Here is a 27,553-nt window from a genome sequence, read left to right as displayed (position 1 = left end):
TGGATAAGAGTTAAATAAGGACAAATAAGTAATACTGATCAAAGAGGGACAGATATAATCATGTATGGAAGATGAAGATGCTGAACACTAACAAGAGGAAGTAGAAAGTTGGAGAGTGATAAAAGCAATGTGTTCTGAGTGGTAAAATACTCGAATGACTTAACTTCTGAATAACATTCTGCCTTGAAAGGCTTCAAAATAGGACTTCTTCAGAAACTGTTTTGAGGCTTTTTTATAAGGATGGTGTTGACAGTGTGTAAGGCTGGCCTTATTCTGTGTCCTCAGTACTGAACTCCTTTGTAAGATGGAACTCTGCTGTGCTTCCTCTTACTGCTCCCCTGGATCTGACTGGCGAGAAAGTGGAGTAGCTTGAAATTTAGAGTCAGTCCTTGGTTTGATTCTGGAACTCACTTGTTTTGTGACCTTGGACAAGTTACCTAATCTCTGTGTACCTCATTTTCTTATCTGCAGACTAAAAATTAATTGCCTTCATAGGATTGTTGTGAGGATTAAATGCCACTGCTTAATAAATATAGTAAGTGCCCAGTAAATAGTAGCCATCATTGTGATGACTGTATTACCTGTTCTAGCCTGGACTAGAGGAAAATTTATTAGTGGTTTCAGAGTCAAGGGACCCTAGTCTGCTCTTTCCTTGACTTGCTGCTTCCAATTCCTAGAGCTAATTTAACTCAGAGCTGTTGCCATGGCAAACGCTAGCATTGGCCACCAAAAATGTGACCACCCTAGTTGCTGAACACCTGCCTGAGTAACATACACAGGGCCATCTACTGAGCTTCACAGCTGTTGTGTGGCTCTTGGGCTGCTTATATCTGTCTTCTGACCCCATGGACCGATCCCGCTGAACTCCTCAGCAGGGAAGTGCTACTTCAAGAGTCTTCTGCATGGATCGCAACCCTGAGAAGTTGTTATGTGAGGTCGAATTCTCACTTTGGGGGAACTGGTATGTCTGTAAGAGCCTTTTTGGTGATTTAGTCTTAGAAATAGCTGTCTCCTTACTTTCATTGCTTGCTACTTTATAGAGCTTGTCACTCAGATGTGCTTAATGCTACCATCCTTTGGGTAGTCTGTAGACTTCTGTCTATGTTAAACATTCTATAGATTAGAAAAAATCTTTTTTAGTATTAACACTGCCAGGCTTCAGGATGTTTCCTACAGGTTGGGGTTCATATCAGGCTGGGTTTTTCTTGTGGTCAGAATTTGATATACTGTAGTTCTTTGAATGACTCCTTTCAACAATTGTGCTTCTCTGATTCAGTGTTCTTGTTCGTTTTTTCTTGTAGGGCTGCAGAGCAGTGGCTGGGGTGATTGACCTAGGCACAGTGGAGATATTTCCCATCTTCAGAGCAATGCAAAAGGGCCTCGTTGACCAAGACACAGGCCTGGTGCTCCTGGAATCCCAGGTTATCCTGTCTGGCCTCATTGCCCCTGAGACCTGTGAAAAGCTGTCTTTGGAGGAGGGCCTAGCCAGAAACCTCATTAATCCTCAGATGTACCAGCAGCTCCAAGAGCTACAGGATGCCCTGTCCTTAATCAGCAGGCTCACTGAAAACAAAGGCCCTCTTTCTGTGGCAGAAGCAATTGAAAAGAAAATAATCAGTGAGAAAGTTGGACTGAAAATCTTAGAAGCTCACCTGGCAACTGGAGGTTTCAGTCTCCCCAATGATGAGAACTGTATTAACCTAGAGGAGGCTTTTCACCAAGGCCTCATTTCTGCATGGCTTCACTCAGGGTTAGAGTCCCACCTGAGATCATCCAAGAACTTGATAGACCCAAACACAGCTGAGAAAATAGATTTATTGGATCTGATGCAGAGATGTATTGTCCACCAGGAATCAGGATTGAAATTGCTGCCTGTCAAGCAGTTGGCAGGGGGAATGGTGAGCTTGAAATCAGGCCGGAAGGTTAGCATTTTCCGTGCCGTTCAGGAAGGGCTGATAGATAGACAGGTTACCGTCCGGCTGCTGGAAGCTCAGCTTTTTGCTGGAGGCATAGTAGATCCAAGAACAGGACACAGACTTACAGTGGGAGAGGCTGTGAGACATAACTTGATTGACCAAGATATGGCCTGTGCTCTCCTCATAAGGCAGCTTCAGACAGGAGGGATCATAGATACTGTCACTGGGCGTAGGCTGACAGTGGATGAAGCAGTGAGCCATGATCTGGTATCTGCTAAGATTGCCCTTGTGATTCTGGAGTCCCTTTGGTCATTCATGGGTTTGCTATGGCCTGAGTCTGGAGAGATTCTCCCAATCACAGATGCCCTGGAACAAGGTATTGTGTCTACAGAACTAGCTCATAAAATCCTTAGTGACCGACAGCATATTAAAGCTGTATTTCTACCAGCAACCACAGAGATTTGGTCCTGGGAAAAAGCAATTGAAAATGGTATGTTAGACAAAAGTCTTGCTAATAACTTGAAATCAGTTTGCATCCCCGATGTGATGCCCCACATGCAATTAGCAGACTCTTTAGAACGAGGCAAGTTCAACACAAATCCTGGAACAGCAGGTGTGCTGTGTAGCACAGGCCAAACCGAGGGTGCCACAAGCCATAACGAGAAGCTGCTGTTTCAGCTGATGACTCACAGCTATATTAACGTGAGGGATGGGCAGAGGCTGCTCCTGTTGGACAATGAGCTGATAGAGGCACTAACAGCAAGAGGTGATCAAACAGGTCCTCCAGAAGTGTTTGGAAGTGGGCATCAGAGGCTAGAAGCTGCTGAGAAATTACAAGAAGCAGTGAATGTGAAAATGATGGAAACTTTCTGTGATGAGCTGAGTGTGAGGTCACATGAGTTCCAATTTTCTTCTCAAAGCAAAGAAGATGCCGATCAGGCAAATTGCACTGAAGCAAAACGCAAGAAGATCGTTGTAGAAACAGAAGGCTCTTCTATAGAGAACCCCCAAATGGACCTGTTTGTAGGGCAACAAAAAGTGGGAAACCCAAATGTTGATACTTTGAATGTCATAGATAAAGTCAAATCAGAGTTTAAAAGACAGTTGTTTGGTACCAAAAAGGAAGAACAAATAGAAGTGTCTACCAGAGAAAATGTCAATAGAGAATTTCTCCTTACAGTACCTCCTGAGAAAGCAGAAGATGTGACTGTGGTGGAGGACAAAAACCTACTTTCTGTTGAGTCACTAAAAGAAGAATGGCAGATTCTCAGAAAGACTTCCCTGACGTGTCAGAAAGAGCAAGCAAACACACGTGAAACTGAGTATACTCCAGGTGAAACTGGAAGACCTCTTGTAATACCCCAAAGCAAAAAGTCACAATTTCAGGTCGAGAAAACTCTAGCTTTAGAATCAGAACTCAGGTCTGAAAAGGATAAGACTGTTCTTTCTCTGGACAAGAAGAAAGCATTAAGTGAGTCACCTTTGGGTAGGGATGACCATCAACAAAGTCCAGAAAGTCACAGCATGGCAGGTGGTAGCAGGATGATGACAGACAAGGAAGCTGATGGCAGTGAAACTTCCCTGCCATGCATTGCTGCTTCAGAGTTGCTTGAAGAGGCTACCTTGAATACATTAGCCGCACAATTAGTAGAGGGCGGTATCCTTCATGAACAGACAGGCCAAAAGCTCTTACTAAGTGAAGCAGTAGCCCGAGGCGTGGTGCCCAGTCACGCTGCTGTGAAACTTATGGGAAAGATGAACATGTTTCGGGGATTCTTTGACTCTCAGACCTGCGAGTCTTTGACAACTGAAGAAGTCATTGATGAAGGTCTGATGGATGAGAAGTTGTTGCACAATGTCCTCATGGCAGACAAAGCTATAAGTGGTGTCTTAGACCCTCATGCCCACACGCTGTGCTCTGTGAAGGAAGCAGTTGCCATTGGACTTCTTGACACACAAACAGCCACCAGAATTTTAGAGGGGCAGGTGGTGACTGGTGGGATCATTGACCTGAAACGAGGCAAAAAGGTTTCAGTTACTTTAGCCTCAAATCTTGGCTTGGTGGACAGTGCTGACCAGCCAGAGCTTATAAATCTGGAGAAAGCTTCCAAAGGCAGAGATGCTGAAAACACAGTTAGGGGGAGATTAATTAGCTTACAAATGGAAACAACTGGAATTATGGACCCTGACAACAAAGCCCCTTTAACAGTCATGCAGTCCATTGACAGAGGACTTTTGGAGAGAGATGAGGCCATTCAGTTGTTGACAAAGCAGGTGGTAGATGGAGGTATCATTCACCATATATCTGGAATGAGACTTTCTGTTGATAATGCCTTTAAGCATGGCATCATTGATGAAGACTTAGCCAAGGAACTCAGAAAAGTTGAGACCTTAAGCCTCCGTCAGTTCTCTCATCCTGAAACAAAGGAAACTATTTCCCTCTCTGAAGCCATGAAATTAGATCTTGTAACACCAGACTTGAAGAGAGAAATCCAAGAAATTCAGGCCTTCACTGGAAGCTTTGTAGATCTCATTTCTGGGCAGCAGTTGACCCTGGCAGAAGCTGAAAAGGAAGGACGATTAACTAATAAAGCAACACTGTCATCAGAAATGATGAATGGGATTATAGATCCTGAGAGTTACAGAATTGTTCCCTATTCAGAATTAGTAAAAAAGTGTAAAATTGATATTGAATCTGGACAGAGATATCTAGAAGTAATTCCCTTTTCAGACATTAAAGATGGAGCGAGTGACAAAGTACTTACGTTGTCTCAAGCAATTAAGCTTGGAAAAGTAGACTTTGCAGCTGCACTGAAGGTTCTAGAAGCCCAGGCAAATGCTGGGGGAATCATAGACCCTGCCACAGGAAAAAGATTGACACTGTCATCAGCTCTGGAACAGAAATTAGTAGATGAAAACATGGTCAGAATTATTGCATCTCGTCAGGTGTTGGATGGAGGAATTATTGACATATTCAGTAATCAGAGAGTGACTTTAAAGGAAGCTATTGAGAAAAGACTTATCAGTCCTGAACTGGCAACTATAATCCAAGAAGATACATTTAAGTTCAGTGATCACCAGGCTCACATTGAAAAGCAAGATGGAATAGAAGTATGTGAAATAAAGAAGCAGTTTCTAAGAAAGGAAATGTTAATTGCTCATAGTCAGCCTGCTGAAATGAGTTGTGGTAAAGGAGAAAGTGAGAAATTATCTCAAATTGAAAACCAGTCTGCACAAAAAAACATTAAAGTGAGAGTTTCTAATGGGGAGGAGGCAAAAAAGAGCAGGGAAATTTCATTAAAGGGATTGGAATGCGACGACCAAAATAAGAGATCTTCTCCAGATGCTAAGGAATCTTTGAGTGTCATAATTCCTAGTGATGGTAAAGATAAATCACTGGGCCAAGATTCAGAGACATATCTTCAATCAGAAATTTGTGAATTTAACCCCAAAGAGGTGGCTTCTACAACCATGGAAAAAAATACAAACGAAGAGCAAGAAATAATAGTACAAACAGAAATTATTTCTCATATGAAACAGCCTGTATCAGGTCTAGATTCTAAAGAAGTAAGGGAAAACCAAGGAGGAATTATTTCAGAAGTGCAAGAGTCAAATCATGAAACTTTAGACAAATTACTAATTCAGCAGGTTATACAGAAACCAGTGAAAACCACAGAGAAGGGTAAGGGAGGGAAGAAGATTGTAGAAGAAGGCATCAAGACCCGCGGACCAGCAGCTCTGTCAGAAGAAAAGCTGAATCAGGAAACTATTAGTGATGACCGTGACCCCAGTATAGAGAATCAGTGTACGGAGATAACTGCGCGTGAAAAGGGGAAAGCGACTGACAAGGGTCTGGGCTTTTCTGTTGTTGGTGAAACTGAAGACTCTTCTTCCCAAATGACACCCAAAGGAATTTCTATAAGAAATCAAGATGCTTTAACCTTCTTCAACTCTAATCAAGTCAGTGAATCTCAAGAAATTATTGTTGGGCTCCAGAGTGAACTACTCTCCTCTTTGATCCCAAGGCCTGAAGGATTGTACTACCAGGAACCAGTTGGAGGAGTCCAAGTTGCAGACACAGCTCCAAGTTTCACAACAGACAGGTCTTTCCAAGGAACCACCAGACAGGAGACCAATTATCATCAAGATTCTTGTGTTACTTCTAAGGTTAGACAAACCAAAGATCTGCCTTTCTTATCTAATGAATATAAAGAAAAATCATACCAAGAAGTACCTTTTGACTCAACAAGCACTGTTAAATTGGAAGAAATGAGAGTAGGCTCCAAAGAAGTCAGTAATCTGGAATTCTCAGACAGAAAGGACTTTCATCCTCAGGACAACAAAAGTGATCATGAACATGGCAGAATTCTTGAGTCTAAAATAGTGACAACTCAGGAAATACCTGGAGAGGAATCCCTACGAATGTCAAACCTTATAGTTACAGGTGCAGAAGTAGGGTCCTTTGAAGGCATAGTGACTCAGAGAGTTCCCAGAGTCTCGGTGTCCCTTCTCCCAGAGAAATTGTCCAGAGAGGTGTCTCAAAAAGAGAATACGGGACAGCAGGAGGCCACCATTAGTCCTATTCCAGACACCAGTGAAGAGGAGAGGCTGCCCCCGGTATCATGCCCCACAATGAAGATGGACGAGAAGACACCACAGGAGAAGCTCAGAGCGAGCCCTGGCAGCGAACAGACCCCCTTGATGACTGTACCAGGGGGAGCGAGTGTGAACCCGGAGCCCTTCAGAGCTACTAAAGTAAGTTACCCAGTGGTGTATTTGTGTGTGTGTATGTACTTGTTATGGCTAATTTCATGCTAAAACTCTTGACTGGATACTGAGCTTTCATGAGGAGCCTGAAGGCTGCAGTCCATGGGGTCACTGGGAGTCGGACACGACTGAGCGACTTCACTTTCCCTTTTCACTTTCATGCATTGGAGAAGGAAATGGCAACCCACTCCAGTTTCTTGCCTGGAGAATCCCAGGGACGGGGGAGCCTGGTAGGCTGCCGTCTATGGGGTCGCACAGAGTCGGACATGACTGAAGTGACTTAGCAGCATACATCTGCTTAAGGACAACTAGAGGATTCTCTAAGATATAACTTAGTGTATAGTCATCTGTTTGTAACATAGTTGTTGGAAAATTAGGTAGTAGCCCGGAATGTCTTTCTGAAATTTGCAAGGGTATCATTAAAGCTAAGTTAAAATACTGAGGCTATGGTACCTGAAGTCAGAGAGGTTTTTGCTAAAATGATGCTTATAGATTGATAATCTTGAGCTTGTGCTCCCTGAGGAAATTAATGAATTGCTTATTTGTCCATTGATTTGCTACAGTTTAGATAAAATAACACAATTTATTTCATTCCATGCAATGTGTAGTAAAAATTTCTATTCTGTTCTATGACCCTGTCTGCTTTAAAGGCAAACTTAAAGAGGAGTGTCAGATTTGAGTGAGTTTTCTTTTTGGCTCCACAGAATGTATTTACCCGGCAGCTCTGCCTAGAACATGATGAGAAGTTGGTATCCTATCTGTCTCTTTTACGGGACATTGAAATGAGGACCAAGCAGATTCAACCTCTAGAGCTCAACCTGGCAGAGCTACAGGATCTGCTGTGTCAGGCCAAGGTAGGTTCCCAGAGACTTCCTCCAGGCCCATCAGTTTGGGAAAAGTAGAGAAGACACCACAAGAGAAGCTTCTGAAGCAAGAAGAACGTGTTCAAAAGCACTGCTATTTAATGGACAAAAAGTAGATTGGAAAAACTATAATTAGAGATCTATGAAGAAAAGCAAGGGGTACTAGTCTCACAGAAACCAAAGCATAAGAGACTCAAGGGAGTATTAGAGACAGTGGGCAGTATTAGATACTGGTCAGCAGTATTAGATACAGTAGGGGGACCGAGTACAATAAAGACTAAAAGTGGGATTCAGTGCCTGAGAGTCACCGGGCACCTTGATAAGAACAGTTACACTCGAGTGGTGGGATATAAACCAGGTTGCAATGACAATAAACAGGATGTTGGAAGGTGGAGACAATTAATGTAGGTCATGCTTTCCAGAAGCTTGGTAGTGCAGGCAAGGAAAGAGAGGTAGGACACTAGCTAGAGGAGATGCATGGGAAGAGGGATGTTTTGAGTGGATTTTTAGGCTGAGGAGAAAGAACCAATAGAAAAGGAGAACGTGAAGTTAGGGAGGAGAATGAGTGCTGACTGATGGAATGAGGTCCCCGAGACATGGAAGGACATAGAGATAGACAGCCCTGAGTGGGAGGAGGAGCACCTCCTTCACTGCAGCTGGAGGCTGAGAGTTGTCGCAGGGTTGGAGTCATGAGGAGCGCAGAGATTGTAGAGGTTTACCAATTCTCTCAGTGTCCAGAGGGTGGCCTTGGGCAGGATGGCTGAAGGGGAGGGGAGGATGATGCCCAAAGAACTACCAGGCTCTTCTACAGCTTGTTTCTGGCCTCTCTGCTGAGGAGCAGAATATTGAGGAATAGCTGGGTGGAAAAGCTGGCTTGGGGTGTTTTTATGTTCTTTGGTTCTACTCGCTTGAACTTCGGAGTGGAAGAGTTGTCCTTTGGTTGACTTATATATTGCATCACATTATTTAAAGCATAATGACACTAGTGGAGAGGTAGCAAGTTGTAGGGCAAGAAGCATTGCCCTGAGTCAGAAAACCTGATTGCAAGTCTGGGCTCTATTGCTTATCAGCTGGGTGACCTCAGGGAAAAACAAATTCACAGTTTTAAGCCCTGAGGCATCTGTCCTATAAATTCAGGATTATGATGTCTGCTCTGCCTCCTCAAGAATGATTGATTGTGAGAACAACAGAAAAACTAATGAAGATCTATAAAAACATTTTATAAGCCCTAAAGCCTGTGTAAACATGAGGTGACAGAATAATATGTTTACAGCTGATTCTAAGACAGCAAGATTTCTAGTCTCGATTTTGGAGGTAACTCCAGTTTATGCCCTCAGGTGTTAGACAAAGAGCTAAAGGATTTGTCCACGGTGGTGAGCCAGGAATTGGAGTGTGTGGATCAGATTATCATCAGCCAGCCTCAGGAAGTCCCAGCTCAACTGCTGAAGGCGCTAGAAAAAGATGCCAAGAATCTTCAAAAGTCCCTCAGCTCTGTGAGTGACACCTGGGGTTCCAGACTGCTCCACCTCCAGAGTGCCTTGGAAGTACAGAAGGTAGCTTCTTGTTTTTATTTACAAAGGCTCACAGAGTCTGGGCAGGCTTGGAGAGTTTTATCATCTAACTTGCCATTTATTTCTTAGACTAGAGTGTTAAATCAGTATGAACAGCTAGAAGGCAGACTTCAAGATCTGAGAGCCTGGGTTGGCGATACCCATGTTATTCTGAACAGCAAGGAATATGACAGTGAAACAGATGCTGGCAGCCTGAATCACTGCCTCCAACGGTGTGAGGTGAGTGCACCACCAGCTCTCAAGCATGTTTTATTTGCCCTTTTGTGTTGTATTAATTTCATGTCTCTGCTAGGCAGTATCTGTACTTGCCTTTCTTAGAAAGTGTGACTTCCCATTTGAGAAATAAAAGGTCTTTGCAAATTTTTCCTGTAAAGGGCCAGATAGTAAATATTTTAGGTCTTGCAGGTGACCTGTTTCTGTGGCAGTTGTTCATCTCTGCTGTAGAAACATGAAAGCAGCCATACACAGCATATAAACAAATGGTTGTAGACATGTTGCAGTAAAACTTTATTTACAAAACCAGATGACAGGCAGGTCTGGCTTGGGGAGTGTAGATGAACAACCCCTCATCTTGAGAGGTGGTTTTCTTCTTGTTAAACTCCAAGTTAATTGATTCTTTTTTGTAAGTCAGTGAGAGAAAAAGTTAAAGATTCTGAGATGTATTTGAGCTGAGGATTCTCCTGCCCCCAACACTGTTGTTTCTTTTGAATTACATTTAAGATAATATCAGATAATGCTCACGTTGGTTTATCCACCCTCTGCTATAGGTATTCCTTTCAAATTCTCTCTGAAGTCAGAGCAGAAGTAGAGATGTTCCCTCCTATTCCAGCCTCTTCCTTTTCCCCAGTCTTAGGAGGTACAGACCTAAATGTTGTCTGTGGTCAGGTTTCCCTTGTATGCATCCTTGCCCCTCTTTATCTTGCAAGAGTTGACTTGCCTTCTTCTTTTGCACCCTTTAATCTAAATACACCGGTGGAGGAATGAGTAGCAGACTTTGTTCACTGACAAGAGTTTTGAAAGAAGCAAGGGTGAGAAAAATTCCTATGACATAGTATGAAATATAAGAACACAGAGCACCCCCTATATTGGTGTCCTTGCCTGGTTATGAATTACATGAATTCCATTATGGGAAGAGAGCCAGTCTAAGCCTCATTTTCCTAGTGAGTTTCCCGAATCCATGTATTCACAGACAAGGAAGTGTAGTCATATGATAAATATGCAAGTAGTTCTGCAAGCCCGCTTTGCAGGGTTGCTGACTGCTCCCAATTTCAAAGTGATAGACGCACAGATATCTTACTTGTTTTTATGGTTTTTTAATTGCACCCAGTATAACGTGGGTAGTGATTACTAAAAGTTTGTGGGAATATTGCATGCTTTTTAATTGTCTAAAAGCAGATAAATTCTAGTGTTTAGGCAGTTTTTTACTGCTTTATCTGACTGTAATCCTTTACAGTTTTAAAATGTATAAAATGTTCAACATTTTTGTACAGTTTTAAATGTATAATATGTATAACTATTTAAAAGTCAAACTTTAGTGAGCCACTAAGAAATTGAATATTTTCTCATTTCTGGTTTACCAGTATCTCAGGGCTAGACAAACACAAATAGTTATTTGCACCTAATAAAGTACAATTAGATCTATCTCAGACCAAAAATTCATGCTATACTTTCCAAAGTATAGCATTTTTTCACAGATACTTGGGATTAGCAGTGCTATAATTCTGTTAATATAAATAATGGAAAGTGTAGTGCATTTAGAAATCAGTGGTTGATTTAATTTATTGTTCCTTTAATTATAGTTAAAGGAAACCTAGCTATAATATGTGAGGACTCTGGAGAGGCCAGAAGTGAGAGAGACTTCCATTGTGGGTTGGCCCTAGAAATAATCAGTGTTGCTTTTAAAAATACAGGAAATTAACCTCTGTTTGATTATGTTGATTCTTTGATTAGAACCACCAGTTTCTGCTTCTGTAGAGAATTGGAAGTTTCTTTCCTCTTTTCTTCCTTTCCTTATCTCCCTTAGGACTTGAAACAGCCCATGGCTGAGAGGAAATCCCAACTGGATGCACTTGCCTTTGATATTCAGTTCTTGATCTCCGAGCACGCCCAGGACTTGTCTCCTCAGCAGAACCGGCAGATGCTGAGGCTTCTGAATGAAGTGCAGAGGTCCTTCCAGGACCTTGTAGAAGAGACTACAGCTCAGGGGAATGCCTTGCGGGACCGTCTTCAACAGATGGAGCAGGCTGCCCAGGTCAAGGTCAGACTGAACCAGCGGCTGGGCTCAGTTGGTCCCTGGGATGTCCTCTGTCTTTGGGTTTTCTGGCCAGACTCCATCTGTCATGGTTCCAGGAGCCTGCGTTTACCAATTTTGATTGGTCCAGGCCAGTTTGGTTCTGGTCCTGGAGACAGCTGTTGTGACTGTCTTTCTTGCTGTGTTTTTGGTTTTATGTATGCGTGTGAGAGAATATGTGTGTTTACGTGTGTATGCATGTGCAAGGTCTTTTCTTCTTAGTTAGACTTTACTGTAACTGTGTCTCATTGCCTCTGACTTTCAAATGAGAATTTTATCCCCAGCCTGTATTTCCCCTACTCTCCTTCAGTATTCTTTTGAGGGCTGTTAGGAGCAGTTAGATACTCTGAGCTCTTGAGAAGAACAGTCCTGAAGTTAGTTTTATACTGGGGCTTTTCAGATGATAACAGTAAGATTCCTTGACCACCTTCAGACAGCTGACAAAAAGATTTTTATCAGAATCATATGAATTCTTTAGCACCTTTGAAAATTATTATTTTCTGGCACCTTTCTTCACACTATTGTGTCTAGTGCTTATTCAGCTGTGGAAAACTGTGTGTAGAAGCACTGTTGATAAACTGCAGGAAGCCAGGATAATCATCTCCCCACCTTCTATCACAAGCCTCTTCTTGTAGAACTCAGCATAATTGCATGGTAACATCATAACCTTAGAATACCAAGAATGATGCTTATGCCATTCTTCTGGATGAATAATAAATTGAAATTCACCAGGATAGTATTAGAATTGTTATCACCAGTAAAACTGTCTCAGTGTCTCTTTTATTAAATACTGTGCATAGTAGAATTGAGCTTTTGAGTCAGGCTTAAAGGGTATTTAGTGAAGTCTGTATGTCCCTTGTTACTGCTTAGTTGTTTCAACTGTATTAAAATTGAAGTAAGATAGTAATGAAATATGATAGGTTACCTCTACATCTGGAAATTTGCAGTGTCCTCACTTGGATTTTATACAGCTTGGTGTAGCTTATGGATAATTAATGTAATAGCAAAGGTCTGGGCCACCTTAAGATACAGCCCACATCCAGAGTAGGCCCCTGAGCTGCAGAAGATGGTCCAGTTGCATGTGAACATTCTTTTTAAGCGTGTAATTAATTCCACGACATTTATTAACCTTGTTATTGTCAGAAATGCTCTCCTTCTCTCTATATTTGCCCTGAATGCATGTGTTTGTCTATGTGTTAACTTGTTTGCTTTGCTTTTTTCAGATTCAGTCTGCACCCATCCTAACCCATGAAGATCCTGTTTTACAGCTGAAGAGCTCTTAGGAGTTCTCTTCCAGAGCCTTTCTATTTGTCCTAAAGCGGGGGAGAGAGGGCCAATTTGGGCACCTGTTTGTAAGTGCAGGTGACTCCAAATGCCATCAGAAGGTAGAAACTGGTGGAAAATGGTCTTAGAAGGATGATCAGGAGAACACATCATGCTCAATTGCTCAGTCAGGTGCTTTGGTGTCATGTGACTGAGAGGTCTGGAAAAGGATCAGGCACAGAAGCAAATCCCTGCTCCCCTCAGGCCGGCTTTTCTCTTGGCTATTGGTGTAGACCCCTGAAGAACAGAGCCCATTGCTATTCTTGGCCACTTCCCTTCTTCTCAAAATAGCCAAGCCCCTCACGCCTGGCAAGTAATCATTCCATTTAATGGGTGTCTGCATTCGTGAGACATTTGATTTATATAAAGTCAGATTAATTATTAAGAAGCTCAATTAGCTTATAAATTATCCAGTTTCTTGATTTTTCCTCCTAGTCCAGTCCTTCTAATTTTCCATATTATGACTTCATATGTAGTGTATCATCCAGTTCCTGTAGAAGTGATCAGAACCTATCATTTATTATCATATGCAGTATCATCTATGGATTTTAAGCATCTAACCTCTTTCTTCTCCATTTGCATGGATAATAAGCAGTCTGGCAAAGGAACTTCCAAACCAAAACCTCAGAGCATTCTCACCTGAAATCACTCCTAATTGTAATTCAGGCCATAGATCTAGACCAATAGACTGTCCAAATGAGGGGAACTTTCTGAATATGATTTCTGTGCCTTTTCCTGCTCTAGTCTCCCACCAACTTTTCCATCCTTGTGATATAACCTTCCTGTTTTACATTTCAGGGAGTTATCTTATATTTATAAAATGAGAATCATTAATTATCTCTTGGCCCCTTTGCATTTTAATTAGACCCTGCAGAAACAACAAAATACCTGTCACCAGAAACTGGAGGATCTTTGCAGCTGGGTGGGACAGGCAGAAAGAGCATTGGCTGGCCATCAGGGTAGAGCCACCCAGCAGGATCTCTCTGCTTTGCAGAAGAACCAAAGTGACCTGAAGGTCAGTAAGAGTTAACTCACTTTTTTCATTCCTTCAGCAGGTAGTTAGAAAGGCTTGCTATGTGCCAGGCCTAGTGCCAGCAACATAATGGTTAAATATCCCTGCTCTCATGAAGCTTATAGTGTCGTGGAAGAGACAGACTTTACACAGATAATCACAAAAATGAGCATATAATGTATTCACTATTATATCTATAAAGGAAACATTACATAAGAACATATAACAGACGCAATCTTGACTTATATTTCAGAAGATTCCTTTAAAGAAGTGTCACTTAAACTGAGAATCGAAGGATACATAGGGGTTGATGCATGAAGGGGTGGGAGGAGGAAGAAGACGCGCCAGGCAGATGCCTGCACATCCGTCTAAGGTGGAATTGCAATCAAGCACATACTTAAGAATTGGAAAAAAGCTAGTTTGACTGTACTGCAAAGAACAAAAGGAAGATTAGTGAACGATAAGCCTGAGGAGGAGGCAGGACCCAGATCACGCTGGGTCTTGTAGGCTACATGAGGGTTCAGCAGTGATAACCAAGAGACTTACAAAGGACCAGCCAGGTCTCAACACTGTTAGAGTCCCATTGTCAGCTCTGCTTTACAGAAGAATGATCTCTTTAAGGATAAGTCATTGCAAAACAAAAATCGTATTTGTGGGCATTTTCCTTTTATATCTTCACTAAATATCTTCTTAGAAATTTAAATTTTTCTTAAAAAATTAAATATTTTTAGAAGCTTCTTAATTAAAAAGCATTGAAAATTTTATTATCTGCATTGGTTTAGGCATAAACCTGAGCAAATTATAGTCAGGGACATATGTCCATTGCAGATAATGTCATTCTAGTCATTCCATCTTCATGCTGTTGAGAGGTCTTAGAAGTGCTAAAGTTGAAGCTTCTGCTATCCTGTTTTTGTGTGTTAAGGATTTACAGGATGACATTCAGAATCACGCTACCTTATTTGCCAGTGTTGTCAAAGACACTGAAGGGTTCCTGGAAGAGAACCAGACTAAATTGAGTCCCGATGAGCTGACAGCTCTCCAGGAGAAACTTCATCAGGCTAAGGAGCAGTATGAAGCTCTCCAGGAAAGGACAAAGCTGGCCCAGAAGGAGCTGGAGGAAGTGGTAACCTCAGCCTTACAGCAGGAGACTGAAAAGGTAACCAGACTGCTATGATGCTTGGTATTTTTCAAAAAACATTTGGTACCTACACAAATAAAAGCTGATGGCCTTCAAGAGAGCATAGGATTGAGGAAAAGGGCTCATTCAGGAGCTGATTTATGAGTTGATATTTATTTTTATAAGAAACATTCTGAAGGACTTTAAGTCAGGAATAGTTGATTAAAAGTTCATATTCCAAATCACCATCACCATCATCATCATCTTTGGGGAAAAAGCACAGGGCATATTTTTAACATGAATCTAGACTAGTGATCCGGAGAAGGCAATGGCACCCCACTCCAGTACTCTTGCCTGGAAAACCCCATGGACGGAGGAGCCTGGTAGGCTGCAGTCCATGGGGTCGCTAAGTTGGACACGACTGAGCAACTTCACTTTCCCTTTTCACTTTCATGCATTGGAGAAGGAAATGGCAACCCACTCCAGTGTTCTTGCCTGGAGAATCCCAGGGACGGGGGAGCCTGGTGGGCTGCAGTCCATGGGGTCGCACAGAGTTGGACACGACTGAAGCGACTTAGCAGCAGCAGCAGCAGCAGCCTGGTGATCCAAGGGTGCTAATGAAGACACCTGGGCAGTCTTAATGGGCTTCAAGTTCTCCTCAAGCTGCCATTACCGTTTCAGTGGGAAATCATGGCACTGGGATAAACTAAACAGAAGGTGAAATCTCATGGTCTTCTGCACCCCACTGGCAAACTGAATTAGAGTTCTTTGTCTGGCTGTGAACTTGTACACTAATGAGGGCGGTAGAGAATGTGGAAAAGAGAAGTGCGTTACCTGAAGATGAATTCTGAAATACATGTACATATCACTTAGCATAACCTGTTTTATTAATAAAATACTGAAGATTCAGAAAATAGAATTTGAGAGGCAAGTTTCAGAATTCAGTGCTCTGCTTGGCAGAGGAAAAGGATGGGAATGGTCTGTGATTTCTTTAAGGACAAGGTGCCAGGTAATTGAGTGTAATTGTGCTATTTTTTTTATCCTACCAAGCTAGTGTATAACTTCTGCATACCTAGCAAGGATTCTGTAAAACCTGGAGGGTTGCCAGGACAAAATCACCACTTAATAGAGCCTTTTCAAATCCTGGGATTCGAATCCTTTGTTAAAAGTGATGAGATATAGATCAAATTTAGGGATCATTTTAAGTGATTATTTTTCAACAGAGTTAGAAAGAAGATGCTTGTTTTTCTTTGTGGGTGCAAAGACTGTTTATACCCAGCCTTAAAGTTTCTCTCTCTCTCTTTTTTTTTGACCTAAACATCTTTCCCTTTACTTAACCTTTGGTCATATGGTAGCTGAGTATTTAAGGCCTTCTCACTAGACTCCCCCTGTGGCTTTCAGAGTAAAGCAGCAAAGGAACTGGCAGAGAACAGGAGGAAGATCGATGCTCTCTTGGACTGGGTGACCTCAGTGGGATCATCGGAAGGACAAATGGAGCAGCTCTCAGGCAACCTGGAGAAAGGAGCCTTGGATACCACTGATGGTCACGCTGGGCTGAATGAAGCCCCAGAGAAGCTGGACAAGCAGTGTGAGAAGTTGAAGGTGAGCACGTTAGCTTGTTCTCACAATGCTGGGTGAATCTGTCCTGCCCTAAGTCCAGTGAGAACTTCTCAGTTCATATCTCTGATTTCTCAGCAGCCTTAACACCCTTGACCACTCCCCTGGAAATAGTTCCCCCCTTGTTTCCATAGCACTGTCTTCCCTGATAATTCTCCCTTTCCTCTGGCCAGCTTCTGAAACACACTGATGCACTTCCAAGTTGTAGCCTAGGTCTCATCTTAATCATTTAGAATATACTTTCCTTAGGTAATCTCATCCACCCATGACACTTCACTTCCTGTTACTAGTGATCTCCATGTATTTATTTGTCTTGAGCCTGAATGCCTGTCTTGAGTATATAAATCCTTCTCTCTGCAGCTTGGAACCACAAGCACCTCAACCTGAGAAATGGACCTCCTGTTTTCTAAAGTACCTCTCCCCCAAATGTTCTTCCTAAATTCCCACTGACTTGCCCGACTAAAATATCACCCTAGATTCCTTCCCCTCCCTCCCTCTCCCACTTTGAATCAGTCATCAAATCCCGTGCTTCTTGTATCTCTCAAAGACATCACACTTTTTATCTCCATCGAGGTATTATTACAGTTCAGACTACTGTCAGCTTTCCCTTGTGTTACAGTAGCTTCTGTTGGTTTCCTTGCCTCTTGACTTTTACCCTCAAGTCCATTCCCACACTACTAAGTGAGCTTTCTTTTTTTTTTTTTTAGTGAGCTTTCTTAAATGCTGTCTTTCTGCTTAACTCTTTTAATGGTTCCCTGATCCTCTCAAGAAATCATTTCTTACTTTTCTCTACCCATTTATTCCTTTAGCAATTATCGAGAACCCACTGTATGACAGGCATTGGAGATAAACCAGTAAGCCAACCAGATCCATCACCTCCAAGATATTAACTGGCATATGCAGGCATATTATAGTGCATGACGAAAAGACTATTATATATTTAGGGAACTTAGAAAACACATGGGTCCCATGTGTTAGTAGTGACACCTTTATAGCAAATAAAATTGGCTTAGCTGGAATGCTTCTGTTGAACAGCCTGTGTGGGCCATTGCCTTACTTTGTATTCATAGAATTTCTGCCTCTTGCAACCTATTTCCTGCGCTTGGCAGATCCGCTGCAGTGTGTACCCTAAAGCCGTGGCAGTCTTAGCACAGAGCAGAAATGGTGCTGCTGTCACAGGGGCTCCCTGATCCTGCCTGCTGGCAGCTCCATCCTAGCTGGGAAGGGAGCCACCTTACCTTGGGTGGATGAGCGTGGGGACATCTTGTGGTACACAGACAAGCTGTAGTGCTGCCCCTCCTTCTCTTTCAGCCAGATACATTTGTCACCCCAGCTTCCCTGAGATGGCATCAGAAGCTGAAGCCATCAGGTTGCCACTGTCCTTCTCTAGGGAGATGCATTCAAGGTACAGATAGTCAAGAACACTTCCTAAGCACCCACTGTCTTCTGTTAGCCTCGGCAAGAACATTTTAGGAACAAAACAAAGCAGCCACAACTGTCCTCAAAGAACCTATGTTCCCTTTCTTAAATAGAAGGGTCCACGCGCCCACACGTAAACAGAGCACACACAAGTGCAGACTCCCTGTACCGTCTGTACCACGCAGAAGGGCAGTTTATGCTTACTAATACGCAAATTGCTTATCTGAGAAACTAGTTTCCCAAGATATTTTCTAGTAGGAACACTCTTCAAGGATATGTGAGTGACATGTTTCACAGCTTAGCATTTGCAGATGACCTGTTTTATGCTGTCACATGTATGACTTGTGAAGACTGTTCACTCCTTCCATCAGTGTGGGTAGTTTTGTTGGCCACTTGTACCGTCTCTTTGACCTGGGGTAGTTTAGGGAAGAGACTCCAGTTCTAGTCACAGTTTGTCCCATGATTATCTACATGGCCTCTGTTAAGACATACAACACCTTTTTGGCACTCACTCATCCCCTCTTTGATACGGGAATTATATGGTCCACCTGCACTATAGATGGTGGCGCAAGTCAGATGAGATAACACGCGATAGCTGTCAGATCCTAGGGAAATCCGTTCACCTGGGATTAGCATATGGCATAATACCTAGCAATTCAGAGAGACTGGTGATATCTGAGCAGCTGGAAAAGTGGCCTATTGAGATCTCTCCCTACTTCCGGCTGTAGACATAACCAAGTCATTGTGGTATCCCTACTGATAGTCCTTTGTTTGGGGGGATTTTTTTTGCCAGGCTCGTCACCAAGAATTGCTGTCTCAGCAGCAGAATTTCATCCTGGCTACGCAGTCAGCCCAGGCCTTCCTGGACCAGCACGGCCACAGCCTCACACCCGAGGAGCAACAGCTGCTGCAAGAGAAGCTCGGAGAGCTGAAGGAGCAGTATGCGACTTCCCTGGCCCAGTCGGAGGCAGAACTGAAGCAGGTGCAAACACTGCGGGACGAGCTGCAGAAGTTTCTGCAGGACCATCGGGAGTTTGAGAACTGGCTGGAGCGATCTGAGAAAGAGCTGGAGAGCATGCATCAGGGAGGCAGCAGCCCCGAGGCCCTTCCCGCCCTGCTGAAGCGGCAGGGGAGCTTCTCGGAGGATGTCATTTCCCACAAAGGAGACCTGCGGTTTGTGACGATCTCAGGACAGAAGGTCTTGGACACAGGAAACAGCCTCGATGATGGCAGGGAAGCGTCAGCAACCGGAACCTTAGTGAAGGCCAAGCTGAAAGACGCAACAGAAAGATACAGCACTCTCCATGCAGAGGTACGGGCAAGGCATCTGGCGGCCCCCTGGTGCAGCAGTCCTGGCAGCCCTCACACAGCCGTGGGTGGTTTCTGCAGCTTACAGTAAGAACCTCAGGACACAGTGAGCAAGTGGACTTGCAGAACATCTTTATGAGCCTCTGGGGAAAAAAAAAACGTGGAAGCCCAGGGGCTTATGCTTGACCTGAGCTAGGGGTATGTCTCACTCCAGTGGTGAAGGTGGGAGTGATCACCTCCCTGTATTTTGACCAGCAGGCGTTGACTCCCAAGAGACAGAGCACAGGGAAACTTAAACCAAATATATAGTCTTCATTCCTGGACACAACATTTAGGGTAAAGCTTCATCTTCCGCCCTATCAAAGAACTTCCTTTAGCTCCTAAGATACAGAATCCACTTAGTTCTTTTTACCTGTCTTATGTTTTTGCCAACATCTTCAATGCTCCCAAAGGGAAAATGTTTTGTACCTTTGAGCCCCACCTTTGCCTGCAGCTTGATGTGTATTTCATCGGTAGCCTGTCATACAACTCACTGTGTCTTCCCCGGTATATAGTAAAGTTGGGGTGGATAGTATGGGTCAAACAATCAGGACCCACTTGTAGAAAATGGTTGCTCCCGTCTACCTGGGAGGCTCACCTGTCCTTACCTGCAGTCACAGTCAGGTCCCTGGAGCACAGGCAGGCCTCTTTGGACTTGCCTGGGAGGCTGCTGCCCCTGGCCTGACCTGCTTTGGTCTGCTTTCCCTTCTTTCTCTGGCACAGTGTACACGCCTGGGCACTCACCTGAACATGCTGCTAGGCCAGTATCAGCAGTTTCAGAGCAGCGCTGACAGCCTGCAGGCCTGGATGAAAGCTTGCGAGGCCAGTGTGAAGAAGCTCCTCTCAGACACGGTTGCCTCTGACCCGGGGGTCCTGCAACAGCAGTTTGCAACCACAAAGGTGAGCCAGGGCACGGGCTCTTGTTCCCCACAGCTCAGAGCACCCCCAAAGCAAAGCAAGTGCTTGCAGAGGTGAAAGGCAGGGGTCGGGATGCCTTGGACAATATCTGATTCCTGAACACTATATTCTGACATCTGTGGCTGTGGATAAACAGAATTATTCTACATAGCTGCCCAGTAGCTCTTGATCCCTAGAAACCAGCTTTGATTACTTCACTCTAATGGTTTTCTTTTGTCCTTTTTCATGGACAAGCAGCAGTTGCAGGAGGAATTGGCTGAGCACCAAGTACCTGTAGAAAAACTCCAAAAAGTAGCTCATGACCTCATGGAAATTGAAGGGGAGCCAGCCCCCGACCGCAAGCATGTTCAAGAAACTACAGGTATGAAATGGCCAGAGCGCTCCCCTACCACCAAGGGTTCCCCTCTGTTCTGTGGTATCTCACACCGTTGTGTACAAGCATCTGTGCTGCTGGTGAGGAGCTGCGGATCCAAGCACAAAGAGCTAACCCTCTAATGAACTTGAATCTCACACCATAGGAGGCCTTCGTGGCCTGGCTTCACCCCTTTTTCCGCAGACACTCGCCTTCCTACCACACCCGACTTCCTTCCTTTCCCAAATGAGCTAGTCATTTCCTCGTTGCTTTCCTCCTGAAGTTTGTCCTGTTTCTCAGCTGCTAACATTTATCACGGAGAAGGCGATGGCACCCCACTCCAGTACTCTTGCCTGGAAAATCCCGTGGACGGGTGCTTACTGTGCATGATGAAATCTTGCTCCTGCTTCTAGATGTAACCAGGAAGTTTCTTCCTTGGTAAACTCCTGTCACCACCCCGACCCCCACCCCCAAGAAGTAAAAGATAAATAACTTTTCCTTCTGGCTTCTCTAGTACAGTACTCCTAGTACCAATATAGCACTTGTGATTTTATTTTTATGGTTAATTGATATGCCTTCCACTACCTACACTCTCTTTTAGAGTTTTAAGGTTTGTGGAAGGCAGGGACTTTATCATAATAATCTTTAGTCCTCAGCACTGAGCACAATTTTTGGCACTTAGTAGGTGCTAAATATACAATGCTTATTGAGTTTGGTTCAAATAGTGATGTATTTCAGCTTATTCTGTTTGCCTTGATGTCCATTGTTATAATAACTAACATGTACAATTTAAATACATTTTTTAAAAAGTGCAACAGAAAAGTTGTCTCCACTTTTTCTTGTCATGGCCTTGATTTTCCAGATTCCATACTCAGCCATTTCCAACACCTCTCCAGCAGCCTGGCGGAGCGCTCTGCTCTGCTGCAGAAGGCAATTGCCCAGTCTCAGAGTGTCCAGGAAAGCCTGGACAGCTTGTTGCAGTCCATCAGAGAAGTGGAAAATAACCTGGAAGAGGAGCAGGTGGTGTCGCTGTCATCAGGAGTCGTCCAGGAGGCCCTGGCCACTAACATGGTGAGACTCATGCCCCAGGAGTCAGCAGAGAGGGTATATTTGCCACCTACCATAGTGGCATCGTTTTGGAAAAGTATCAGGAAAAGAATGTATTTCCATGAGTATTCTAATAGACTTAGAGATGATGGCTAATCAATGCAAAGGTATGTCCGCTCAATTTCCAAACCATTGGTAAACTTGAGGGAGAGTGGTAATAGCAAAGTCATCGGTGGCCTGGGGTGGAGAAGAAAGGGTATCGATGATGTTCTGAAGGTTCAGTTGCAGTCCTTCAAGCCTATTTGAGGAGGTGAGCATGTGGTTACTAGAAGTTTATTAGTCTGTGGCTCAGATGTCCCAGAATAAGTGAGCCAGGAGCTGACAGATATGCTCTTGATGACAGAAATTGAAGCAGGACATTGCTCGGCAGAAGAGCAGCTTGGAGGCCACCCGTGATATGGTGACCCAATTCATGGAGACAGCAGACAGCACCACGGCCGCTGTGCTGCAGGGCAAACTGGCTGAGGTGAGCCAGCGCTTCGAACAGCTCTGTCTACAGCAGCAAGAAAAGGAGAGCTCCCTAAAGAAGCTTCTGCCCCAGGCAGAGATGTTTGAACATCTCTCTGAGAAGCTGCAGCAATTCATGGAAAACAAAAGTCGGCTGCTGGCCTCTGGGAATCAGCCAGATCAGGATATTGCACATTTCTTCCAACAGATTCAGGTGAGACTTTATCTGCCAGATTGGTGGAATAAAGGGGAAGGAAGGGCAAGGAAAAACAAATGTTTACTAAGCACATGTTAGTCAGTATACTGGAAACTTGACCTGTACTGTCTAAAAGAATTCTCACAGCTATCCTGTAAACTTCATATTGTTTGTTCAGTTTTAAAAAACACAGCCTAGCTTTATTTTTCACTCATAGCATGTGTTCAGCCCAGATCAGCAGGGATACTTAGCTCACCATAATCATTCAGTCTTTCAAGTTGATGGAAACTTCATCCTGACATATGTTTTCATGATTACTACTGCAAGGGGAAGATCAGATCAGATCAGTCGCTCAGTCGTGTCCAACTCTTTGTGACCCCATGAATCGCAGCACGCCAGGCCTCCCTGTCCATCACCATCTCCCGGAGTTCACTGAGACTCACGTCCATCGAGTCGGTGATGCCATCCAGCCATCTCATCCTCTGTCATCCCCTTCTCCTCCTGCCCCCAATCCCTCCCAGCATCAGAGTCTTTTCCAATGAGTCAACTCTTCGAATGAGGTGGCCAAAGTACTGGAGTTTCAGAGCACATACCATATCCATTTACATTTTATTAGTCAAAGCAAGTTTCACACGATCATACCTGACTTTCAAAGTGGGTAGAGAAGTGTAATCCTACCATACAGCTAGTAGGCAGAGCTGAAAATACTACCTTCCACAGATACAGATGTGTATCTAGGAGTAGAATTGCTGGATCACAGTATATGCCTGCACTTAATTTGATCAAGTAGTGGCTAACTTGAGCTCCAGAATGGCTGCAGCTGCCCACCTACCACCTGTACTACCTTAGCGTTGCCATATGTCCGCATCACTACCTTGGGTTTATCCAGCTATGTAACCTTTTCCATACTGTACTGTGAACTCATTGTTTTGTTTGGTTTGCTCTCCTCACTTTTTGCTTTTTGTTTTGAAAATTTTTCAATTTCTAGAAAAGTAAAAGGAATAGTACAATAAACACTTGCATACTTTTCATCTCGATCTACCAATTGCTGTTTTCTTTCTCTTTATAAATGTATAAAAGAGTGTCACTATGGGGTCCCATACTCATTATCATTATTGTTCTTTTTTATATTCAAGCAATTTCCCATTTTTGGTCAATGAGAGCCCCTTTAGGCTGTCTCCTGGTATCTTTCTGACATGTCCCCACCAGTATATTAGTACTGTCTTACTTTCTGGCACAGTGTGTATGGTCACCTTGTAATTTCCCTGTCCCATACCTGAAATCACCTATTTCTCCAAGGAAGCCTGTTTTTACTGGAGAATTATATTTAGACATCAAAATCCAGATACTGCATGAGCCACCAGGATGCCAATGCTTCTAGGTCCTTTCAGTGGGTAGGATTAGGAAATCTTTCTCTCTCTCTCTCTTTTTTTGTGATCTATTTTTATTTTATTTTTAATTTTTTAATTGAAATATAGTTGATTTACAACGTTGTGCCAGTCTCGGCTACACAGCAGAGAGACTTGGTTATAGACGTTCTCTTTTTAATATCTATTACGGCTTATCACAGGATATGGAATCTAGTTCCCTGCGCTGTACAGTGGGGCCTTGTTGCCTGTCCATTCTACATGTGATAATTTGCATCTGCTAATCCCAGGCTCCCAGGCCTTCCCTCCCCCACCCCACGTCCCCTTGGCAACCACAAGTCTGTGCTCTGTGTCTGTGAGTCTTTTCTGTTTTGTAGGTAAGTTCATTTGTGCCGTACTTTCTCACAGTTGTCTTTTGTCTTTCCTTAGGATGTTTTTTGCTCATGTAAAATTTTTTGTTAAATTTTTACACAGTAGATTTTATCCGTTTTTTTTAATTGAAATAATATAGTTGACATACAGTATTATGTTAGTTTCAAGTGTTCAACATAGTGGCTCAACATTTCAATACAGTATGAAATGATTACCATGATAGGGCTAGTAAACATCTGTCCCCGCTCAGAGTTATTGCAGTGTCATCGACCATATTCCTTATGCTATATGTTATATCCCTGTGATTTAAATTTATTTTATTACTAGAAGTTTACGCCTCTTAATTCTCTTCACCTGTTTCTGCCATTCTCCCACCCTTCTTCCCTCTAACAACCACCTGTTTGTATTTATGAATCTGTTTTCATTTTTGTTTGTTCCCTTGTTTTGTTTTTGAGATTTCACATATAAATGAGATCAACAGTATTTGTCTTTCTCCATCCGCTTTATTTCCTTTAGCATCATACACTCTAGAGATATCCATGTTGTCACAAGTGGCAAGATTTCATGCTTTGTGGCTGAGTAACATTCCTCTGAGTGTGTTTGTGTGTGTGTATCACATCTTCTTTATCCGTGTATATTCTGGGCTTTCTGTAGTGTTCCGTTGATGTATATGTCTTTGTGTGTGTGTGCGCCAGTGCCATAGTGTTTTGATGACTTTGTAGTATAGTTGTAGTAACTTTATAGGATAGTTTGAGACTAGAGGTATCACTCTTTCATTGAAGATGTATTTTTAGTCATAGTTTGAAAGCCTTTTGCCATATTCAGGTTATGATGAACTGTACCTCCATGGTTTCTTTTTTTCTCCTCTCTTTTTAAAATTCTAATACTTTAACAATTCAAGTTTATTCTGAAATATATATGAAGTATGAATTCAAGTTTATGTTTTCCCAAATTTCTATCTAGTTGTTCCCCATGTCATTTATTTGAAAAATCTGTATTTACCCCAGTAATTTGAGAATCTGTCTTTATCATATACAAAATGTCATATGTATTTCACTGGTCTTTCTGTTAACATTCTAGAGGATTTATGGTATGTTTTACTATCTGGTAAGGCTGATCTCCCCCATGTTTTTCTTTTTTAGGATTTTTCATAGCTATAATTGTACGTTTATTTTTCCATGTGAACACTTGGATCAACTTTATCAGTCTTAGAGGAAAATGTCGGTCACATTTTATTCGGGTCACATTACTTCACTTATTCACAGCATGTGTGTGCATACGTACACACATACACATACACATGTCTTTACGGACATTTTTCCATTTTTACAGGTCGGCTTTCATGTCATTCAGACATGTTTTAAAGTTTTATTTGTAAAGGTTCTGTACATTTCTTATTAGTTGATTCCTAAAATTGTACCTTTTATGCTGCTATTGTGTTATTCTTGATTTTAATATGTTGAGTTTATATTCTTCTCCCTTCTTGGATTACTTCACTTTTCACTCTGGTTATATTGTTGATTCTCTGAGATTTTACAAATATACTTTCATGTAATCTGCAAATATAGTTTTATCTCTTCTTTTCAAATGATTATGCCACAAAATGTGTTTTCTTACCCAATTGCATTGGCCAATATCTTCAATACAGTGTTAAATAACAGTAAAGAGTTTATTTACCTGTTTTAAAGAATAGACAGACTATGAAAGCTTAGAGAAGTTTAATAGCTTAAGATCATAGACTAGTAAGCGACACAGCCATGATTGAATTTCACATCTTTTCTACACCAGACACTTATATTCTTTTTATTCTGTCATGCTGCCTCTGGATTCTTCAAAGATTTGTTTAAAGGAGACGAGGCTTCTCTCTGATTTCCAGCCGCTCTCAAGTGGATTGGAGAAATCCTACATATTTTATGTTTTGATCTAGCAGTCAACACAGTGAAATGCTCAATTCTTGTTCCCTCTTTTTCTTTTCTTCAATGTTTTTATTTTTGACTGTCCTAGGGCTTCACTGCGGCGTGTGGGCTTTCTCTAGTGGCAGCAAGTGAGGGCTACTCTCTAGTTGCGGTGCATGGGTTTCTCACTGTGCCGTCTTCTCTTGTTGAGAGCATGGGCCCTAGGGTGCACGGGCTCAGTAGTTGCAATTGTCAAGGGCTCTAGAGCACAGGCTCAGTAGTTGTGGCACATGGGCTTAGTTGCCCTTGGGCATGTGGAATCTTCCCAAATCAGGGATCAAACCCATGCCTCCTGCATTGGCAAGTGATTCCCAGCCACTGGACCACCAGGGAAGTCCTTGTTCCCTCTTTTTCTACAGATTAGAGAGAATGTATCCCAGCTTTAATCTAGATACCTTTCATTCTTTTAGAGTCTTAAGTATTTATAAAGATCAGAGGACTGAATACAGTTCCTGTTTGCTTGACAGGAGCTCAATTTGGAAATGGAAGACCAACAGGAGAATCTGGATACTCTTGAGCACCTAGTCACTGACCTGAGCTCCTGTGGCTTTGCTCTGGACCTGTCCCAGCACCAACACAGGGTGCAGAACCTCAAAAAGGACTTCTCGGAGCTACAGAAGACAATTAAAGAAAGGTGAGTTTTCATATGTGTGTCAGTGTCATGGAGCTAATTTGTTCTTGCTGTTGAATGAAATGACTTCTCCTTTACCAGCAAAGATAGCATCAAAATTCTGATACTGAGCTGTAAAGGATTGGAAAATGCCTCTTTGAGACAAAGCTACTCAGTCTACGTAATACTTAGTGGTCTTTCTGTTAGTAAATAGTGAATTCGTTCTCAGTAATGGGGCTCACTTCCCCCTCTGTACAAGGGAAAGCCCAAGTCACATGGACCAAACAGAACAAATCTGAGACAGCAACAAGGATTGTGGTAGGATTAGAAATAATGAGAAAAAATGGAAGAGCGTTCACAGACGTAGTTAGAGGTTATTTGGCACTCACATTGCTGGTTTTGACCACATTTCAGTTGCTATGATGGAGGAGTTTCTGGATTCTTCTTTGAAGGCAAACATGGGAATGTGTGACAGAGATGGCTGATTTCAGGTTATTGGCTCACTATTGAAAAGCTCTAATTCCCTCCTCAGAAAGCCTCATGTGGGTTTAAAAGTTTGATAAGGCTTTTCTTGGTTTAGCTATAAATATCTCGATTTGGCCAAGGACTGCCTTAGTGACTAGAGGAAAGCAGTTGCTCAAATCACCACTGTGAGCAGCAGGTTATTTAGTGCAGGCGAAGGGGATAGGACACAGGCCAAGCAGGTTTTGTCTTTCTTTCCCTCTGCGGAGGGCCTTTAGCTGTATGAAGAACCAGGATCTCTGGTCTGAAGTCTAACAGATGTGACCATTTCCAAAACTTAATTTCAAAATTGAATTCTTTCTCCTTGATTTATTTGACTCATGGGTGTGCTTAGCCTAACTTCTCTGAGCCTTTGTTTTGGCAACTTCCTTGCTAAAGGAATTAGCATGTGAATTGGGCCTTAAAAGAGTCAAAGACCTAAAAAGTAGCAGAGCTGGACTTGAGATCCAAAGCCTGCATTCTTTC

The 27,553-nt window shown here is 42.8% G+C and overlaps 1 protein-coding gene across 17 annotated transcripts in view; it reads left to right on the top strand.

Annotated features, from left to right (window-relative positions):
- MACF1 (microtubule actin crosslinking factor 1) overlaps positions 1 to 27,553 on the top strand; it is a 340,927-nt gene that overhangs the window by 214,246 nt on the left and 99,128 nt on the right. For 14 of the 17 annotated variants that reach the window (XM_059882759.1, XM_059882780.1, XM_059882773.1 and 11 more), the window contains 14 exons: positions 1,302 to 6,671; positions 7,388 to 7,537; positions 8,884 to 9,099; positions 9,187 to 9,336; positions 11,141 to 11,374; positions 13,596 to 13,745; positions 14,665 to 14,898; positions 16,261 to 16,461; positions 18,689 to 19,207; positions 19,966 to 20,142; positions 20,398 to 20,521; positions 21,375 to 21,583; positions 21,963 to 22,280; positions 26,424 to 26,590. In XM_059882759.1, coding sequence (XP_059738742.1) covers positions 1,302 to 6,671; positions 7,388 to 7,537; positions 8,884 to 9,099; positions 9,187 to 9,336; positions 11,141 to 11,374; positions 13,596 to 13,745; positions 14,665 to 14,898; positions 16,261 to 16,461; positions 18,689 to 19,207; positions 19,966 to 20,142; positions 20,398 to 20,521; positions 21,375 to 21,583; positions 21,963 to 22,280; positions 26,424 to 26,590 — 8,219 coding nt within the window. The remainder of the gene's footprint in view (positions 1 to 1,301; positions 6,672 to 7,387; positions 7,538 to 8,883; positions 9,100 to 9,186; positions 9,337 to 11,140; positions 11,375 to 13,595; positions 13,746 to 14,664; positions 14,899 to 16,260; positions 16,462 to 18,688; positions 19,208 to 19,965; positions 20,143 to 20,397; positions 20,522 to 21,374; positions 21,584 to 21,962; positions 22,281 to 26,423; positions 26,591 to 27,553) is intronic. The other 3 variants (NM_001143860.3, XM_059882785.1, XM_059882784.1) reach the window with 1 other exon arrangement.

This window comes from Bos taurus, chromosome 3 (assembly GCF_002263795.3).
Source record: "Bos taurus isolate L1 Dominette 01449 registration number 42190680 breed Hereford chromosome 3, ARS-UCD2.0, whole genome shotgun sequence".
NCBI lineage: Eukaryota > Metazoa > Chordata > Mammalia > Artiodactyla > Bovidae > Bos > Bos taurus.
This window is presented reverse-complemented; position numbering and strand designations above follow the sequence as displayed.